Here is a 21,724-nt window from a genome sequence, read left to right on the forward strand (position 1 = left end):
TTCACCCGACACAGCCCACTGACAATTTATTACCGCCTCTGGCCACTGCCTGATGATGCTGGTGGTAGCTACCAGTGAAACAATTTTTTTTTTACTTTACCAGGTAAGGCCCACTGAGCTATATAGCTCTTTTTCCGAAGCGCCTGACCACAAATGATAGCTCAACGAAGTGGCTTATCAGCCCAAGACTCTAAACGCATGTTTCTAAATTTGGAGAGAAACACCGGAGGACCCAGAGAAATCCACGCGACCACGGGGAGAACACGCAAACTCCTCACGTCGGTACCTATTGTTGAATGTGTTGTGGATTGCTCCCCTGCTTATGCAGTAACAAAATGGCCTCGTTTGTTGGCGTGACAATTTTATTCATCGGCTGTGTCCGGTGGAGGAGGGTGTACTACACACATTGTGACCCAAAGGTCAATGATGATATTGGTCACAATAGCCTACGCGTTAAACTAACATCATGGGTTAAATTCACGCTGGTGTGGTGCCTCAAGAGACAGGCTTGGTGGAGCATGTTTGACGTCATGTGCATGTGTAATCCACATGCATGTTCAACAGGATGCCTGCAGGGGGCAGTAGAGCAAGTAGGTTAATTATGACGTTTGAGTATTCTTTGCCCATTTCTCTCAGTCTTCTGGTATTCAGGTTTTCTTCCCATAGCTTTGTCAGCCACTACACAAAAGCAGTGGCAATTTTAAATTCACATCTCACTATATCTCTACCTAAAATGAGCATCTGATGTTGGGCGTGAACTTTAACATTTGGTAGATAATGTTGGCCATACAAGGAGAATTCTAGCCACACCACTTTATCGTGTATAAATGTTGTCTTTAATAGATGCTCGGCCCCAATAATCCACACATTAGGCTGAACTGGTCATCTTTGTCACACATATACACTCTATTTTTAATCGATGTGTGTGTACGTATACGTACATGTGAATTGAGTGTGTAGGTATGCATGCATACTTATTGCCCTAACTATCCTATTCATGTAGAGCGTCTAGCTAAGCCTCTGTATTTTACTCTTTATACGCCTATCGATCATCACGGCGGCTGACGCACTGCTCTCTAAACCCTGGACTCGATTCGCAGCTACGGCTGCCACCAGTGGCGAGTGATTTCTCAATCAGTCCAGAAGCCCCTTTCACCAACCTGCACTGACCAGCGTGGTGAAGTACGGGCCGCCAACCTCCACGACTGATGCGGGATTGAGGAAGCCTTCGCCCAGCAGAGAACTGCCAAAGGGCTGAACATCAATGCAAGAGTTACAGAGCGAGCGGCTAATATGCCACATGCTCGCATTGCCACTACAGACACCCAGAGGCAGCTTGACTAATACCCGCCGGCATAATGAGGGCCATGTGGTTGGTGTGCGAGCCACGAGATTAAACTCCGTTTTTCTGCCAACATCCGATGCAGATTTAACGGGAAGAGAAAAAAGAAGTGGCTCAAGTGGTCCTGCGCTGTAATGCACGATGGTCTAATCTCCCGCCACATTAAAACATCCGTCTCGAGTGGATGGGGGTTTGCAAGCTTGGGCTTCCTGCTCGCGACAAATCGCTTACATCGAGTGCAAACGAATTTCAAGGCCCCCTCCAGCGTGCGCGGAGCTCTTTAGAAAATAAATAAATAAACGGGAATTACCCTTTGGCGCGCAAGCGTGCATTGGGTTTTGGATATGTTGGCGGGTGGACATGATTCACAGGCTCAAAAAAAAAACACCTTTCCACCATTGTCGTAACTGAGAAGTTTATAATAGCATTAGCGTGTACCGGAAAGTCACGTTCAGCATAAATACAGCACAAAGTGGAACAAAATCATTTATGCATGCTGGCTTGTCGGATTATTCGTAATAAATGAGTGAAACAGAGTAGGGGTGATAAAGAGATTGAACAGCACGTGACATCTGCTTTCGTATTTTTTCTGCATGATGCTGAATGTGTCTCGGAGGCCCCCACAGTATTCGTGGATTGGGCTTCATGTCCCACGTCTTAGTGTTAATTTCTTAAATTCCTTACAGTGTGAAACGGAAAGCAAAATAAAGCGAAACCAGTGAGTGTCAGCAAATGGCATTAATATATGCCCCCTTGCCTATCGTACCCAGTGGCCAAGGCATCATTCATGTAACAGGACACTTTAAAAAGTCGAAAGCCAGCCCGGGATGTTTCGTGCTGAAACAAATATTGCGGGAAATTATTAGTCCGGAAGCCTCAAAGCGGTCCGAGGGCTGAAATGTTATTTTATTTTGATGCAGAACCAGATGCCTCACTCATACATCCACCGAAACAGCATGTAATGATTTTGCACATGCCTGCCTTATTTAAACCATATACCAGTTTAATATATATAAGAAACGCTTTGCGAGTTGTGATATATAGCGGTAGTGTCTGTAGAGGAGGTACATTGCCTTGGGCAGAACACTTACTCCAGAGAGATGGGGGGGTCGGTGCTCTCGCTGTCATCAAACCGAGGGGGCCTTGTGTGCTTCTGTCTCGGCGAATGTAATCAAATTGGGTGAAGTGTAACAGAGTTCCGCCGGTGGTGACCTCTATAAAAATGGAAATGGCCCTGCGTTTGTCCACCCTGGCATCATCAGCGCCATGTCCCCGCACGGTCGCTGATGCGAGGACCCGACCTCACTTTCTCACCTTGAATGGACTGTTGGGGAGGGATCGCTTAATCGTCGTATGCGAGTGCCCGTTCAAGCCAGAGCTGCTGAATACCCAGCAGAGGTAGGGGGAGGGAAGGGGGTGTTTACCGTGCGTGCCCAGCCACCTTTGTCTCCCCAGTGCTGTTATCGACGATATTGCACCAAGTATACATTTTAAGCCAAGTCTACCTGGACGTGTTTGAATAAAAATTCAGTCATAATTGCCTCCGATTAGCGCGGTCGGCTACATACGGTGCGAAAGAAGTTCAATATAGATACAGTAGAACCCCTCTTAATGACGATAATTGGTTCCACAAACCGATCGTGAAGTGATTTGGTCGTTAAGCGAGTATAGGAAATACATGTTAAAGGCTTAAAGAGTTCCAATAGCGTTGAACGTTACAATTTTTCACCAAAAAAACGTACTTTATAATATTTAAACAATGGATATTAATACATAAAGATACGAACAACATTCTAAACGCATCCAATTAAAATAAACACGGTTAATCAATGCATTAATTAATGTTTACTATACAGTACCTACAACAGCCCGTCGTTAACAGGAGAATGGTCGGTAAGCGAACACATTGGGCTCTATGGAGGCACTACACTATATGTACACTACACCACTATACACTACACTATACACTACACTACTGTACACTACCCTACTATACATTACACTAATATACACTACACTGTACACTACTCTACACTACACTATACACTACCCTACGATACACTACACCACTATACACTACACATTGGGCTCTATGGAGGCACATCGTTAAGCGATTAGTCGTTAACAGGGGTGGTCGTTAAGAGGGGTTCGACTCTACATACGTAGTCGGAAATGGGATCGTTGCAAAATATGATTTAAGTGCCAGGCACCCATTGCTGTACACACAACAAATAAGTATCCCCCGTATTGCCTCTAGCAGACTGTTGGGGCAAGTGCTGTTAGCGAACACTTGTGAAGGCCGGCACAGCACGCGAGGGGGTGGTGTGGACAGCACCACGCTGGGCAGCCTTATCTCCCCAATGGTGACTGTTTACAGGCCAACACGAGGCCCTCGTTTAAGGCTGAGTCGACCAAGGGGAGGCCCATAATTTGATCAGATGTTCGCTACTGATGTTGGCCATGGCAGAAAATCACACTCGGGTAACTGGGGTTCATCACGTCCTGCACTAACCACTGCGATACCACGCCGCCAAGGGGGCGTCCATAAATGACGTCACGCACCTGGGGGGGGGGGGTCAGATATTTGTGACGATCAAAATGCTCAACTTTAAATAAATATAGACAACACGTTCTACTTAATTAAATAGACTTTTTAATAAATGTTTTCTCCTACAACATCAGAGTGCAGCGCCGCATTAAATACGCGCTACAATGACAATAGTTTAGGGGGCAGAGCTTTTCGACATCATATTTAAGGGGGGGGGGGGTCTGACTTTTTGTGACGCCGTGTGACAAGTCGGGGGGGGGGTGGGGGTCAAAAAATCGTCCAAAATCGCGTGACGTCATTTATGGACGGCCCCCAAGCACAACGTACACTTGCTCCGGCAGGACGTGCACGATCATACAAGCACACAGTGACGCGCGCACACAAGCTGCACGCACGCACGTCCTACTTGTTGTGGGAACAGCCAGAGCAAGGCACGGTGAGATTCGGCGGAGTTTGCAGCGCAGCCACTGCGCATTATCCAGGGGGGCTCGGCAGTGGCTTAACTCAAGAGGAAACTGTCTGACCGCAGTGACAGGAGGATTAAGACTCGCAATGAATGACAGGACGATGTGGCACCGCCACCACCACCACCACCCTGCATATGTGCGTGCGTGCCCGTGCGCGTGCCAGGCATGTCTTGCCGTGGCACCAGGCGGAGAGAACTTTGAAGAATTACGCCAATGTGGCAGCGTCGCGTGCCTGCGTTTGTGAGACCGTGCGAGGTTGAACGCGCGTGTCCAGAGCTCGTCAAGGATTTTTTTTTTGGGTTTAATCGTAACTCGACCCCGAGGCTGGACGTGCCCAGCATTTGTGCCACTTCGCCACCAGTGGGGATAAGCAGGTGGCAGGCGACCCTTGCCTGGATCAGGGGACAGCTTTTCTAATGACTCCTCCGTGTGGCAATGTCTTGTCCAAAATGAGCACGTGACCTGCGTTATGTTTCTGCCCCCCCCCCCCTGCACCTCATCCTCCTACCCCACCCCCCAACTAATATGGATGATGCGCTATGAAGAATGGCCATTGCACAAAATTTCACCGATTATATTTTTAGTTTTTAAGACCACAGTGTTCAAGACGAATGCATTGAGGTGTTTTTTCAAATATAATTGTTTGTGCTTATGCACCACTGCCAACGCAACAACATCACCAGATAATCTGCTTAATGTGGATAATGGGTTTTTTTAAATTATTACCAGGTAAGGCCCACTAAGCTGGATAGCTCTTTTTTCAGAAACGACCTGGCCACTAATGACAGCTCAACGAAGTGGATTATCACGTGGCAATGATATAGCAGCCAAATACTCGAAACGCCCGCTTCTAAATGTGGAGGGGAAATCCGGAGGACCCGGAGAAAAATCCACACAGTCACGCGAAGAAAGAGACACGCAAACTCCAAATACACAGCAGGCTTCAGGGTTCAGGATCGTACCCACGGCCTGCTTTGACAGGTCTTACGTGGGAACTTTAAAACGATACGCTTGTGTAACGTTCTTCTCTGAAGCAAAATGTGTGTGCTCTATGATAAGGAGGGAGAGGCCTTCACCCAGCAGTGGATTTACAAAGGGGCAATAAATTATTGCGTGTACATAATTACACACCCTTACATGTAACACTGTATATAGGAAGAATAAAGCACTTGGACCCGCCGGCGTTGTAGCTATATATAGAATTAAAACCCTATTAAATCTGAGAACATTCCACGTCCCATTTACACAGCAGATACACATTAAGGGTCAGGGGGAAAAAAAAGTCACCCAGACAATTGTACACAGCCTTATATAGTAAGCCTCAGTTCTCACAACAAATACCTCACCCCTAACAAAGCATCGCATGCCACATGATCTCATTCCAACGTCGTTCCGAATCATTCTCAACGGTACGCGCCGTACGGAATGGCAGACACACGTCAGCATAGAGGTTTTTTTCTCTTCCGTTTATGCCATTGCATCGACTTTTTTGGGTCGCGCTGTTAGCTCGCCGATGTGTTTTCGGCTTCGGGGATTCCCGAAGAAGCTCCCAGCACGCGGGCCGAAACGTCGGGCATCATGCGGGCGAAATCCGTGAAACATCAGCCTATTAAAGAGGCTTCATGTCTGCGCAGTAAGATTTTGGGCGTTGTTCGCAAAGGTTGCCGTGGAAAGCAGCCGTGCTCTGAAAGTGTCCCTGGTAAAAGCACCGTGGGTTCATACCTTGCTGTGCCCTCCCGTGAGCCCATAAGGGGAGTGGGGGGGTGTCCTTTTGTTGCCTCTGCTGTGTGCACAGAGTGAGCCTTGTTTGCTCGTGCGCACCATTCAAGTGGCTTTCTAACGAGTGATATTAGCCCCTTAGTATGAGACTTGTTGTGTCATGCTTATATTTAACTAAGTCATGAATGGGGAGTTGGAGCAGTGGTGCAGTGGCGCAGTGGTTATCCTAAGTTCCATTCCCGGTCAGGTAGGATGGGAATGGTTTAGTTTTATCTGTATGTGTTTGGGTGAATTTTTGTTACTTTTCTTGTACTTTGTATGACTATCATGTTTTTGTAATGTTTGTCGCTGTAACGTTCTTACACGCCCCTACTGGACATTTGTGAAATATATCTTTATAGCTCATTGGATTCCTCCAGTTTTAATACATATTCAGATTCTGAATCATTATGAAATTAGCTTGCTATAAGTGTGTAAAAGAAATACTTAAGGGCTTCTGTCATTGGCCGAAGCAGCCCATACCATGGCTGGTGCTGAGCTTATTTGGCCTTCGAGGAGCCGCATTGCAAGACACAACACCTTCTCAAAGCAGTCGGCCAGAGGAAACACAGACTCCACGTTATCACTCCTGCAGGGAATTAAAACATGAATTAATGATGCCACGTGTGCAGTCAGGTTTATCTTTAATGTCGCCCGGCGGAGGGTCGCGCGATCAGAACAGCGGACGATGAGAACAAACAGCAGACGATGAGAACAAACAGCAGACGGTCTAGCTTTGCACAGGATCAGCGTCACGGTAATTTGCAGACCTGTAATGTGACACATTGAGAGACTCTGATTGATTTTCTCTCCCCCCCTCCCCCATCTCATTTTGTACCATTGTCTGGCACTAAGGGGCACAGTAGGTGCAGATTGTACAATGTTGTTCGCAAGAATAGAAAATAAAATCCACTTCATCTCTCGCAAATTGAAAGAGCTTGATGAGTGTAATTTTGTTCGAGTCCTTCTTCAAAATTATGACTTTGTGCGTTTGTTATTCTGCATTCATTTGCGTGGCTGTGCGGAGCAGTAGGTTAGCGGTTAGCGCCCTACGCTACGAACCCAGCCACCCCAGTTCGATTCCCGCTCACGGCTAACACCGGTGATGGTCATCTGAACTGGGTATGGGCCTCCCCTAGCTTGCCTCAAAATGAGTACCTGGTGTGGTGTGTAAACATCGCCACTGGGGAGACAAAGGCGGTCGGGCGTGGTGTTGGCCACCAACCCCCCTCATGTGCCATGCCGGCCTTCATATGTGCTACTCGCGAACAGCACTTGCCCCAAAAGTTCTGTTCAGGCTGTACGGGGGAATCGTTGTATTTTGTCATTTGCGTATCAAGTTCAAATGTTGGTGGCAGTGCTCATCTCAAATGGCGATTCTGGGCCAGCTGTGGACATTCCACATTCCTATAGTGGGTGCCATCCTCTGAGCCCTGTTGACCTTGCACGCCACGGGTTTGTCCATCGCAGAGGAATGTCGGGCAAGGTTAAATCGGGGGATTTTTAATTCACAGAATGGCAACTGTGAATCAAACGCTGCCAACAGCACCACTCGGTAGGACACATACAGTATGCATGCTTGTAATCCAGCTTGCTTTCGATGTGATGCTTGGTTGCTCATGCATAGACGAATGCATGGATGAAGCCTGTACGACGAACGTGGTCCGACAGCTTATTCGACTTGAGCATCGTCGTGAAGAATAACTTGCGCGGCCCGTGGGCGTTCAAACCTCCCCTCGGCGAAAGTGGCAGCAGAAGAATCGTAATGGCAGCAGAAGCTGCTGCCGCCGCCGTGACTCGGTGCCGGACGTTCGTCTGAATCCGCGTGCCGTGACGCGTGCCGTGACGCGCCGTGCCGTGCCGTGCCGTGGGCGTTGCGTGCGTGCAGGTGAACGGCGAGAACGTGGTGAAATGTGGACACCGGCAGGTTGTCGGGCTCATCCGGCACGGGGGCAACCAGCTGGGCATGAAGGTGGTGTCCGTGAGCCGCCGGCTGGAGCCCGAAGATGGCGTTCGCAAGAAAGGTACGACCCCTCCCCGCCCTCCCCACTCCCCTCCCCCCCGTTGTTCCACACGGATATCTTCCTCCTCCTGCTGCTGCTGCTGCCAATCGCCGCCTCCCACAGCTACTAATCATTCTCGGTTTGATTATCGTCGGACGATCACAGCCGTATGTGTTAATGCATGGCACGCATGCGTAGCGAATGGGTGAATGAAGAAGCAGGTAGGTTGAAAGCTGATTGATCACTCGACCGATCTGGCTGGGTGGCACTGTTGTTAGAGCAGTCAGCTCACCGTCAGAAGGGCATGAGTTACAATCCCAGTGTGGGGTTGAACTCAGCCCATCATACTGCCAGAGTAACTAAAATGAGCACCACATGTTAAGCATTCGACATTGGCCATTATGTGGGAAAACTGGCCTCTGCCTCACGAATGTGGAAAATCCACCCATGATTCCTGGCTACGAATGGACAATAGCACTGCCGCGAGCTGGTTTTGATTTTGGAAACACTTTGGTTTGACTTTAACAGCTTAACGTTGTGCCTTCCACGTCAATTTATCTTGGCAGTAATGTTTTAAGCAAGGCTCTGGTTTCTGGACGAGTTTCCCCTGTACTGAATCTCATCAGCAGGGAACGGCACGTAAACAACAACAAACATCGCCGGATTACCCCTTCGCATATATGTAATTGTGAGCCGTATCTTTAACGAAGCAGCACTTGCTTATTTGGAGTAGCTGTGCTCTCATCGCACTGCAAGTCAACGTTGTGCTCTCTACGCCGCTCTCAACGGCTCCCGCCCAGAACATACGGACCGCCTAGCGGCACGGTCCTCCGAGGCGTCGTGTGATTACAATTACGCATTTGATAAGCGTTTATCTGAGAAGGTCGACGTACCCACGGACGTTATTCCCCACAAAATGCATGGCCATCGCCAGTGTGAACGTCCAAGCACAGCTGCGGCATAGTTCACCATACAAACGGCCCTCACTCTCAGATTAACGGTTGGTCCACACTTACCTCGTTTTGGCTGCCAGATCTTCGGCAGGGTAATTATGACGGCAATGTCACTTTGACTGAGGACCTTAGTGTGAGCGGCCAGAGATGGGCAGTATCTAACTGATAAGTAATGTAAGTACGTGATTGCATTACCTTTGTGATTCATAATCAATGTCTAAATTGCACGCTAATTCGTGTCTTAAGCCACGCGAGATGTGATGAATCGGTCATTCGTGTCTGCATCGCGCGACTCCAATAATTTGTAATTTCAAAGTACGTTGGCCATCTCTGTCAGACAGAGCAACTGTAGAGCGCATCACGAACCACTATCCCCGTTGGAAAGATAAACCTGGGAGAAGTTTTAGTTTTTCATTCAATTCGGGGCAAATTTTTATCTACGGTTCGTTGGCTGAGCCTGGCACACGATGATCTCCTCGTGAAAATGAGATACATATGAGCTGTGATCAGAAGACGCATCGCCTACGCTAATGCATGCCGCACACTGATCGCTTTTACTCGACGCGTGAAAACCAGCGGTCGTGGCAAAGCCGTGGAAGAGCAGTGCACGGGCACCTTTGCCCTCCATTGTGTGATTAACCCTTAACCCTCACCAGCTCGAGCCCGCCCCCCGTGGGCCCACGGCGCGTTGTTTGCTTTGCCTGCGTGCACGCATTCGTCGTCAGAGCTGCTTGCATGCGTTTCAAGCCCACATGCCTCACGACGCTGTCATGCCATTTGTCTTTTGTTGTGAGATACGTAATTAAAATAATTCCAGCATACCTGCACGAGTGTGCGTGCGCGTGCGTGTGTAGCCAGGTGGGGAGCGGTTGTGTAGTGGTTAGCACGCTGAGCGACAGACTCAGCAACCAGAGTTCGATGCCCGCTCACGGTCAACACCAGTGACGGTTATTTAAACCAGTCCTGGGCCTCCTCCTAGATCGACTCAGCCTTAAATGAGTATCTGGCGTGGTTATGTAAACATCAGCATTGGGAAGGCAAAGATGGCTGGGCGTGGTGTTAACCACCCACTCCCTCGTGGGCCATGCTGGTCATCATAGGTGCTCACAAACAGCACTTGCCCCAACAGGCTGTGTCGGCTATATGGGGCTATCTTTTTGCGTGGAGATCTGTGCTACGAGCCTGATGACCTGACCTTGATTCCCGGTCTTGGCAAACATAAGTGGTTCGGGATTTCTGAACATATCTTGGGCCCCCACTAGGCAAACCCAGCCTTAAAATAATTATAACTTGGTGTGTAAATATCAACACTGGGGAGACAGCAATGGCTGGCCGTGGTTCTGGCCACACCACTCCCTTGTGCGCCATGTTGGCCTGAAATAGGTTTTTGCTAACAGCATCTGCATACGGTGCGAAGGAAGTTCAACATACATACGTCGTATACTCTGGGTGGTCACAGCACATGCCTGTAATCTAGCGGTCTGGGGATTGGTGGATTGGCGGATCACCCATGAATGAGAGTCACATGTGCACCGGTAGGAAAATCAGTACAGCAACTAAAGTGGAATTTGACCAATTCCCCTCATGTGTGTGGGTTTTCTCTAGGCACTCTAGTGTCCTTCCCACACATAAATAAAAACACATGAAAAATATATGGCCAAATATTTTGAATATGTAATTTTAGAAAGAGTCTTAAAATCCAATGGGGCTTCCTGGTTACAGATAATTGCTGACGTATGCCGTGTGTGTCTTTGCATATGCAGACACCTGCCACAATCCCACCGTTTTTGATCAACTAGATTAAACGTATCCATCATACTATATATTTTTTAATATGCTTACATTTGCAGTGCATCGATATGCCACGTGTTTTTTACATGTTCGCTCGCCTATCTGCATGCATGCATGTGTGCGTAACATTAATTTAACGCGTTGTTTAATCAGAAGGAAGCCCATCTTGTCTACTTGTCTATCTTGGCAAATGACCTCACTTCCTGCGTCGATGCTCATTGTCTCGTTGCGTTCGTTGCTCTGCGATTCGTTTGGCACGCGGTGCTGCTCGTCGATATTGCATGCGCGCTCGACAGCTCTCTGTCCTCACCGTATACGCGACTCGAACTAATCATGAGTGTTGCTGTGTGGAATATATACGTATCAAAATATCGTCTGCTTATCCATTTCACTTTTAATCATGCAGCACACAATTCATTCCAGCTTGCTCGGCCTTATTTGTGATTTCTAAGCATCCGTGTGAATTGATTGGTTGCCGAGAATGGTTGTGGCTTACGGTGATGATGTCATTCCTGCACTCACGTATGATCAAATTCGCATTAAGGTGTTTAACGCTTTTAAACGTTGCGATTTTGTAGATCGTCACATTAAGTTATGAATCAGCGAGATGAGGCTTTGTGGAATTACAACGTATTACATGCGCACTTGCGTAGGTTGCGCAGAGATTATAAAACTGGCACTTGCAATTTCGTCGTGACAACGCTCATGAAGCCAGCCGAATGTAATTTGCGGTTTGATAATGCATCTGCTGTATGTGCCGCGTGTGCATTTTTTTTGCTATGATGTGAATGGTAGGGATTTTCTCATTTTGTTTTAAACACATCGTAACACAATACGCTTGAATCACGATTTCAACACTGTTATGAATAAGCCAGCCTGCGATGCATATATATTCACTACAAAAGAAGCCAACGATAGTCATTGGAGTCTGTCAATACTGCGATGAATTCTACAAGAAGACCTTGTGATATCCATCACCTCAACAGCGTGCCCGAGTCATTGTGCGATTGTTATTCTCCCGCAATGGAAGGTTTTCCCTGGGGCTATCATCGCTCCAGCAAATCTAAAGTTTCTCACGTCAATCTAAACAAGATCTCCTCTCCGCCAAACCAGCCGACGCCCTGAGGGCTGGAACAGTGCAACTGCAGCGGCCGCTATCTCTGGATGTTTTGCCGCTAAGTGCCCGGACCTGCGATCGGCCATGGAGCTGATCATGCAGAGCCGTGGTCTCGCGGGCACAGAAGCCGAACATGAGAGTGGGAAAAAAAAAAACATTCAACCACTTACGGCGAGAGACAGCGATGTCCTACATTAGCCCTGAAGCTTTAAAAAGGCAGTTTGGTTTCGTGGCAATATCATGGTGGGTGCATGGAGCGTCTCAACTTCAAAATAGCTCCAGTGTTCTGTACCATCGAGTGGTTGGTTGTAAGAGTTTTCAAGTGGAGTCCGATGAAAGTGATACTAATTACGGGGGAGTTGAGCAATCATTTTTTGCAATTGGGCAAGCAAAGGGTCGACCACGCAAATAGATATTAAGTACAGTTGCATGTAGCTGTGAGCCACTGATGGAACTAATGTCGCAGGCAGTGTCGTGTGCATTATGCTTGCAGTATGGTGGTGTCACGTGATATGCAAGACATTATAGTGGAGTGACTAACTTGGAGACGTAACTCTTGGAGGCAATTATTTAATGAACACTGAGCACACTTTTACACACTCTGCACTGTTACGCAAGGCTCTGTCTCTCGCTTAAACGAAACTCTGCTCTGGTTGCTAGCCTACAACACAACGCGAGCCGTCTGAAATTGACGGCGCTGAGCTAAGACAGCCAACCACTGCTAGCAGCGCAATTATCAAGTGGATGACGATAGCGACGATAGCGACGAAGGCGACAGCAGCGACGACGACGAGGGGATCCCACTCCAACGACAGCCACAATCCCCCGCCCGGGGTCCTCTTTTATCCTGTTAGCGTGGCCTCGCTCCGCCCCGGCCACGCCCCCCTTCTGGAACCTACTGAGTGGGCTCTCGACGCGTCCCCTCCGTAACCTTTACCCTAGATCCCTCTCGGGTCTGTTACGTGGCCTGCTGTCAGTCAGGGCTGCTTCACTCTGCAGATCCCCTTCCCTGCCAGCAGCCAGCGCTATGCCACGTAGTGATCAATTCTATGTCACTACAATAGGACTAACATTGTGGTCACAATCATACCTTTTTTCCGTCTTAAAATCACAATATGCGTGTATTATTACGCTTGGCCAACACTGCTGATATTTGTTCATGTAAGTATGTTTGTTGAACTTCTTTCTCACCGTACGTAGCCAACCGTGCTAATCGGAGGTGCGGGGGAAGGACAACAAACTGAACACAAAAAAAACTGTTCGAAAGAAATGAGTTTTAAATTTAGAAACGAGTTTTCAATTTAGTTCAACCAGTAATTGCCACTCAGCACAAACGCTGGGGGGTATTCTTGCACAGCGATGGTAGATTCAGCCACGTCGCTAGAACAAATGCCCATTGAAAAGCCTGTGGGAATACCTTTGCACATAACTCACCTAATTGTTCATAGCCTAGTTCTAAGCATAGCCATATATATGGAGCCTGTCTTGTAAGTGGGGAGAGAGTCTCCCTTGAACAGGCAGTAAAAAGGTTGTGTTGTGTCTTTTAGGGCCATTGCATTAAGATAAGATTGCATTTTGTTTGTTCGTTGATGGGTTGTTGAGAAAAAAATCACAATATGCATTTAATGGTAGGCCCATCTGTGCATGTATTTCACAGATATACCATATATTTGGGTAGTACTATTGTTTTTTGCATTGTAAATGCTTTAATTTATTTGCAGGATAGGGTAAAGTAACATCAGAATCTCGACTTAAAGCTTTCGTGACTGCAGGAATTCATATTCTTTGGGTCTTTCGGTAAAGCAACGTAGATGGAACAAATATTAAAAATAATAACAATATCATGACTTTTTGATCGCAACAAAAACAATTGGCATCAGGTGAAAAATATAGTTGGAGAGCTGCCTGCGATCAAAACGTCGTGATATTGTTATTATTTTTATCATCTGTTCCATCTACGTGGCTTTACCGAAAGACCCAAAGAATATGAATAACATCAGAATATTCAATCTGGCAGATTAGATCAGGAAGAGGAGGTTGTGATATGTTGGGGCACGTGCGTAGGGTGGTGGAGGGCAGGTTGCCGAGATAGTCATTGAGTGGCAGTCAGAGGTGGACAAGCCAGGGACAGGCCTGGTGATGAGTGGCAGTCAGAGGTGGACAACCCAGGGACAGGCCTGGTGATGAGTGGCACTCAGAGGTGGACAACCCAGGGACAGGCCTGGTGATGAGTGGCAGTCAGAGGTGGACAACCCAGGGACAGGCCTGGTGATGAGTGGCACTCAGAGGTGGACAACTCAGGGACAGGCCTGGTGATGAGTGGCAGTAAGAGGTGGACAACTCAGGGACAGGCCTCGTGATGAGTGGCAGTCAGAGGTGGACAACCCAGGGACAAATTTCGATTTAAAGCTTTCGTGACTGCAGGGATTCATCTTCTTGGTTCTTTCGGTAAAGTCACGTAGAATGGAAACAATAAAACATAATAAAATAATTCTCACGACGTTTCAGCCACAACGCAAGCAGCCGTCATCAGGTGAAGACCAGGTCTGTCGGCGAGACAGGGACAGGCCTGATGATGAGTGGCAGTCAGAGGTGGACAACCCAGGGACAGGCCTGGTGATGAGACTGTAACGTGGTCCTTGGAGGTTGGGTGCTGACTACGCGCTAGGTTGCAAAATCTGGAACAGAGGGAGGAAAGGGTGATGAAGTGTGGTAACATAAACAACATTGAGTTGTGGTGACCTCTTGAGTGGAGAACACAGCCGGGTTAGAAGTGACGGTGGCCCTCATAACAATGCCTCCCCCGTTCATCTGAGAGGCACATGAGCGGTGCCTGGGTAGCATCAGTGGCGTTAGCCTTGATGTCCACTTTCACTTGTGGGTGAGTAAGTACATTTACGAACTCGCTTCTCTCATAACCTCGGTTATCACGAGTGCCTTGCCGGCCACTCCAAGAGGCTGCCTCTGTAGTAGTAGTAGTAATGATAATAGGGATGTTCTTTATAGCACCATAACATGGCAAGCCATTAGAAGTCACTGGAATAGTGGAGGGGAGCACATTGTGGAGTCACGGCCACATGTGCAATACATGCAGGATCGGGTTCAGCACGGAGAGGAGAGAGAGTGACATCTGGGGGTCAGCAGAGGAGAAGGGGCGACCCCCCCGTCTCCACTCCCCCAGTGTAGAGTGTCGTGTGACTGGGAGGTTGACTCAAGATTAGACCTTGGTTGATGGAGGAGAGGTTCATTGGAGAAGCGTGAAGGGACATGAGTGAGAAAAGGTGGGACCGTGGTATGTTGGAAGTTTATCAAAGTTTTAAATGGTTTTGGGTAACAGGAGACCAACGTATCTGTAGTTTCAATAAAACATCTAGAAACGTGAAAAATAATATCGACCTTGAATGAAGATGGCCCTGGGCCTGGCAGACCTAACCACGCGGGGTGGAATTCATGACATATGTCCTCCAGGTGAGTCAGTGAATTGTTGAGATTCAGAATCAAACTGAACTTGGTTCGATAGCTCATTCGTTTTTAACATCACGTTGAATGGCAGGGCCTCCAGTGGCTGGGGGGATGACTTGAACCTAAACGTATACATTTATTAAAAGACAGGATTTGTATGCGTATGATTGCATACATTTATTTTTAGCCTAATAGATCACCAAGTAACCACACTCATTCCTAAATCACACACATACACACGAGCATTGCCGATAGTTAAAGTCGCTTTAACAAAGAGTGAAACATCATTATGGCATGCAGGAGCTATTATTCTATTTAATAATTCTCTGAATAGACGCTGCAAATTACTTTAAATTGCTCGAACCACAAGCCAAAAGGCGGACCCCATTTTACACTGCCAGACTGCAAATGAGTGAGGCTAAACCACTCTTGAAAAATAAATATACACTCGTCGACAGTTGTCTCCTGCCATAGATGGAAACGACATTCGAAATTAAAGACCGCACGGTTTGTCTTTATTGTAAGCTTACGCGTGCTATTCTTCTGCGACACGTGGGAACCTTTCGACCTCTTGTTTTTTCATGGCAGCACCCTGCTTGTTGAACATTTATTGTCACGATGTTAGTCCCCAAACGTCGCCCCCCCCCCCCAACTCAGGTCGAATCTCCTGCGCCCTGCAATACGATCGGAACGTTCAAATTTGCCTTCCATAAAGAGCTTCACGCAAGGTCAGCGCGGCTTGTCTTGACTAGAATCTCAAACACGCAGAACTTCTGCCCCCCCCCCCCCCCCACATATCGTTAATCTGATTAATAATTCGCTGTATTTATTCTTTCCAACAGCTGTTGGTACGGTGCACAAATGAGATAAATATCTTTTGGCTGCATGATACAAATCTGTGTTTTTTATTATTGGGTGCAATTGTGAACAACAGCCATATCAGACGTTTAGTCCATCTGAAACGGCATAATCATTGGGTTCACTGCAGCTCAAAGACTCAATCCCTACAAGGCGCGCGGTGAAGTTAGGAGACTTCCACGTGCTTGGCATTTAAAGGCCTGAAGACCAGAATCGGTGATCTCGCCAACAATGTGTTCGGGGAGGCGGTTCCATATCCGTGAAGGGAGTTTCTTCTGTCCAGGGAGCAATGTTCTGGCAATCGGTGGAAGGCGGGGGGGGGGGGGCAAGGGCACGTGGCTTGGCAGAGTTGTGCACAATCGGGTGGCACGTCGTCTTTCACATGGGGGGTGGAAGCATGGCCTGTTGTTGCCAGTGTTTGTGTGTTTATTTATATTGTTTTGCATCCGCGCTAATTGTCTGGTTATTGTGCAGCACAGCAAGGGTGCAATGGGACAATTTAATCTCGATCCTTGGGGGCGTTTATAAATGTCCGTCGCAACGGGCGTTTGTACGTATGCACGTTGGGCTTCTTTCGCCATCGTACGTAGCCAACCGCGCTAATCGGAGGTGCGGGGGGAGGACAACAACCTAACCGCAAAAGAGCAGTTCTAAAGAAATGACTTTTCAATCTTGATGGTTTAGAAGTTGCACAGCTCCAGTGGCTTCCAAATATCGGAAGGAAGAGCGTTACCAGATGGCCACAGAAGCGCATCCGCAAGTGCGCGATGCAGTGATCGTCTTTGATCGATGACTAGCCACAAACCGCTGCGACGAAGACTGGAGTTCGCGTGATGGTTTATGTTCCTTGACGAGATAAACACGAAACAGTCTGGGCTAAAGTCGAGACAGCAATCGCTCAACGCAGCTATTCCAATTGTTTCTTGTGCTCAAAGTAGTGCGAGTGATGAATCGTGCGCAAAGTAATTTATATTTGTCCATGATTAATGTCGAAAATATGCAAATTGTACATACACACTACCATTAAGCGAATGCAGCGAATGAGATGTGAGAGCGAAATAATTGATTGTGTGAGCGAACGGAACACAAAGACGGAATATTCGAGGCGGGCGATACAAACAGGGGGGTGTATAAGAGATAAGAAATCCTATTTATCCTACTTGATCCAAATCGTGAGCCTGAACTCTGAAAAACATGACACAAATTTTAAATACCACCCCAGGTCAAATAATATTTGGTTTCTCCCCGCAAAAAATGTCTTCTCAATAACGAAACGGAGCATTTAATTCCTCTGGCACTGTGTTCTTAATGCATGTGACTTTAAATGTTTTTTTGGTGCGGGCCCCCATCCCCATTGTGTCATGGTGGATACAGAATGTCCGCCAGCAGCGTCTCATGACCAGCCGCGATGACAAGGGCCAGCTCTTAAGAGCTGCGCTCGAGCAAAGAGAGAGAGAGAGAGGAGGAGGAGGAGGGGGAAGCACGATCGATTACAAGTGAATGCCGGTTCACGGGCGTGCCTGAACAAGTCGTGTTTGTGTTCAGGTGTTGTGCGCGCGATCCGATCGGCTTGCGCATGGGGCGCGGATCGTGCGGCTGCGTGAGATTTGCAACTCGCTGTGGTTTGGGAAGCGCATTGAGTTGAAAGGGGAGACGTCAGGGTCTTTATACGCAGGGGGAAATGCGAGGAATTGAGACGATGGTTTTGTTCTGGCAAAAAAAGAAATAAACATTGCAAAGCTGTATAATGCTTTGTCTTTAGCAGAAGATTTTCAGTCTTGGAGCATCAATCTCATACAGTCTGGGCACAGTCAAAACTCCAACTTATAAATAACGTATAATAAGATGAACGTATATCTAATGCTGTATTGTAAAACAGTGGCAAAGTGGTTCGTGCTCTGCGCGGTCCAGCAGTGGCGCGTTCTCACTGCCCGTTGCAGAGGTCCACGGTTGGAATTCAGTGACCACCCTGGTGAATGCTGCGGTGTTTATTTACCTTGATATATTTACGCGATCTAACGCGATAAAATCTGTATTATGGATGTATTTACCTTGATGCTACTGTGCACCGTTTATTCACAGTGGATGTTAAAGAACCCGTTATGTCATTCACTAAAGTAGGCCATCATGGCCCGATCCCATGGTCCAAATTTACCACGATGTGAAACATCTCTTGCCAGGTACTCTACTGGAATATACGTAGAAATCATCGCCTCCTACTGCAAACAAACCCGGCAGGACCCTCCTGAAAGAGAGCCATGAGAGCTCAGTGAGGCTTTCCTAGGTGAACAAATGATGAACTCCACAACCCGAGGTCAATCCCGGTCACGGCTAACATCGGTGGCGAGTGACGTCTCAACCGGTACTCGCCAACATAGCATGTAAGGCCTTCATGCAGCAGTAGGTTGACAGGGGCCTGGTTGTTATTATGATTACACCAAGTGTATTAATCCACACAGCATTATGGGAAAACCAACAAAACCTTGCAAGCCCTGCAAAGGGTGTGTTTTTATGTATAACAGTCTGATTTTTCAACGTTCTTATGATGATAAAAGTATAGCTTTTCCATTTTATATCACTTAGAGTACCTTGGTATCTGTCAAGGTTTTCCTCAATTAGTGATCTTCACAACTTCCACCACAGTGGCGACTCGGGCACACGACTCTGCAGGTCTCAGTCCACTGGTGGATGAATGAGATGGAGGCATTTGCGCACACACATGCTTCCGTAATAATGGACTGCGCACGTGGACAATTCCACCGCTCGGTGAGGGGCCTCCCCACGCCCTGTGGGCCACGAGCGATGCAGTATTTTGACCATACTTCACCACACTGGCCATTGTGTGGGTTGGTGAAGGTGGAATGAGTGCAGCACAATAACGGATTTGCCTGCACAGTTCTGCGCTGTTCTGTGTGGTGTCCGGCGCCTGTTACGGCAAATTGTGGTCACCCATCCAAGCAATTTCCAGTCTCAAACCTGCTTAGCTTTAATGCTCTGGCACAATTAAAGTTAATCAGGTAAAATGCACCTGTGTTACCCGCAGTAGATTGAAATTTGCCATGCTGGGTAATGATGATGATGAGTTTAGTTTTTGTTTTGTTTTCTGGAAAAGAAATAACGAGACAGTTACAGGGTTTGTCAGCGCAAATAACTTCCCATCATGCAGATCACGGGGTACGCGGGCTCGGTTGACAGCACAGATGCAAAACCTTGATCCCCTCCCCCCCCCGCCTTCGGAGGCTGGGAGCGAGGGCGGTGGTTAAGACTTGGGCGTGGCACAAACGGGACGCGCAGTTCAACATTCCTACATTTTGACATGTTTTGAGGACTCTCTTTTTTGTGTACAAAGGGACGTATTCGCTTGCAAAGCTCTATTCAGTGGTACCGCTTGTTGGATTTCTCACGACCGAGTGAGCGGTGGTGAACGCACGATCACAGCGGGCACGTCTTCCGCTGTGCAAATTTGTAAAAAAGATACAACAACAAAACTCTACGCGTCCGTCAATAACGCTGCGGCCTTAAAATGAAAATTGTTACAGGTGATTTTTCGAGCAATGGCCCTTCTTCGTAGTTCAAGAAAGTTTAAGGGTTAGGTCTTAGTTTGGCACATGTAAACCCCTATTGGGCAATAAATACTCCTTTTCGATGGGGACCTGGTTACTACAGCAATAAACAAATAAAAAAACCCCACGAACAAAATCATCCAAACACAACTGTACACGGTCAAGACGGGCTGGCTACGTACGCACAGGTGTGAAATAAATTCAACGTAGGGGTGGGGTGGCACGGCTGGGACTTGAATCCAGGTTGCTGGGATCATAGGGAGTAACGTGCGAACACTGCATCATTGCTCGCCATGCTCGTGTTTACGTCCATGACAACAGCCGCCGTTTGCCACTAAGTGGCCGTGAAGTCACCAAGGCGGCACTTGTGCCAGGCGAGATGAGCTCTGAGGCCACGTGGAGTGTCGAAAGTTCGTCGGCAGGAGGTCACGGGACAAACCCAGGTGTTATGGGTTAACTGACCGTGATGGCTCACAATAACAAATGTAGAACCCACACCCGCGTAAAATACGGTGTATCGGTGAGTACAATCACAACGACGCATGTTTATACATCTTGCATCATGCGTGTTATGGCTATGCACGGTGCTTATGTTGGAAGTCATCCCGACCGGGGCATCCCCTAGGTTGAACCAGCGAGAATGGAGTATTCTCTACGATGTGTGAATGTCACTTCATAGTTTCGTTTTCGTCCACCAAAGTCAAACGTCCTTCCAATGGCGATCTCGTCGCAACGCTCATAGGTCGCCTGCTGCGAGGTCTCACGCTGAGGGCAGACCAAGAGGTCTCGCATGCAACGGTCTGCCTCTCACTCGAGAGACAACAGTGGCTGCATCCGCGTTGCTCCGCTACGTAGGGGGAGCGGTAGTGCAGCGGTTAGAACGCTGCGCGACAGACCCGAGTTCGATTCCCGCTCACGGTCAACACCGCTGACGTTTATCTGAACTGGTCCTGGGCCTCCCCTAGGTCCACTCAGCCTCAAATCAAGAAATAGAACATCACAAACCGCTAATGTTAGGTATAGCAGGGAATTCAATTCAAGTCTCCGGGCTCATATAGGCATGCTGCGCTTACCACTGCGCCGTGAGTGTTATGTTATACTAAAAGAGATGCCTTGATACTAAATGAGGATTGTTGTGCTTATAACTTAAACTATATGTCTAAATATACAATATGTTTCGTGTGTGTACGTATTAATAATGTAAACAACACTTTTGTCTAATTGAGATGGGACAGTGGTAGTGTAGTTTGCGTGCTGCATGATGACCCTAGCAATACGAGTTCTACACCAGGCCATGTGGTATCTGAACTGGGCCTGCCATCCCCATGTATCTAACTTGGCAAGACATCATTGAGATCCACAATCTCGACAGAAAGAATAGGCAGGCCTGTGTTACCATAGTTACTTTGTTCAGAGTCATTTATTAATTATATAAGGTGGAGCAGTGGCAGCAGTGGTTAGTTAAACCGGGCCATATCTTCGAAAGAGGAATGTCTCACAGTACTAGAAGAGGTGAGAGAACTACAGCACGTGTAAATTCTTTGTGGAGTGGTTTTATTATTACATGCTGGGAAGACTTGCAAATGATTTCCCAGCACAGCCGTCCTCAACAACAGTGCGATCCTGGGAAAACCGGGACAGGTGGGAACTGTAAGAGGGCTGGCTCCCTTTCCTCAGGGAGGTTGTGCACTCTTAACCCAGGCCACTCTCTCGCCAGGCCTGGCTCGGACCCAGTCATCGCGGAAGAGATATGTCATTTGTGTCTCGCTTATTTTATTAACTTTTAGGGCTGCGTCTCTTTTGGTAAACAATAATATAGCATGAAGTGAAACGAGAAAAAAAAACATGTTTTTGCTTTGGAA

At 47.7% G+C, this 21,724-nt stretch overlaps 1 protein-coding gene across 4 annotated transcripts in view; it reads left to right on the forward strand.

The window, feature by feature from the left end:
• The window catches only part of LOC133351440 (SH3 and multiple ankyrin repeat domains protein 3-like), a 631,852-nt gene that overhangs the window by 532,201 nt on the left and 77,927 nt on the right, over positions 1 to 21,724 (forward strand). For all 4 annotated transcript variants that reach the window (XM_061566655.1, XM_061566657.1, XM_061566656.1 and 1 more), the window contains one exon: positions 8,004 to 8,139. In XM_061566655.1, the coding sequence (XP_061422639.1) occupies positions 8,004 to 8,139 (136 nt within the window). The remainder of the gene's footprint in view (positions 1 to 8,003; positions 8,140 to 21,724) is intronic.

The sequence above is a fragment of the Lethenteron reissneri genome, chromosome 37, assembly GCF_015708825.2.
Source record: "Lethenteron reissneri isolate LAM-NWPU_2019-01 chromosome 37, ASM1570882v1, whole genome shotgun sequence".
Taxonomy (NCBI): domain Eukaryota; kingdom Metazoa; phylum Chordata; class Hyperoartia; order Petromyzontiformes; family Petromyzontidae; genus Lethenteron; species Lethenteron reissneri.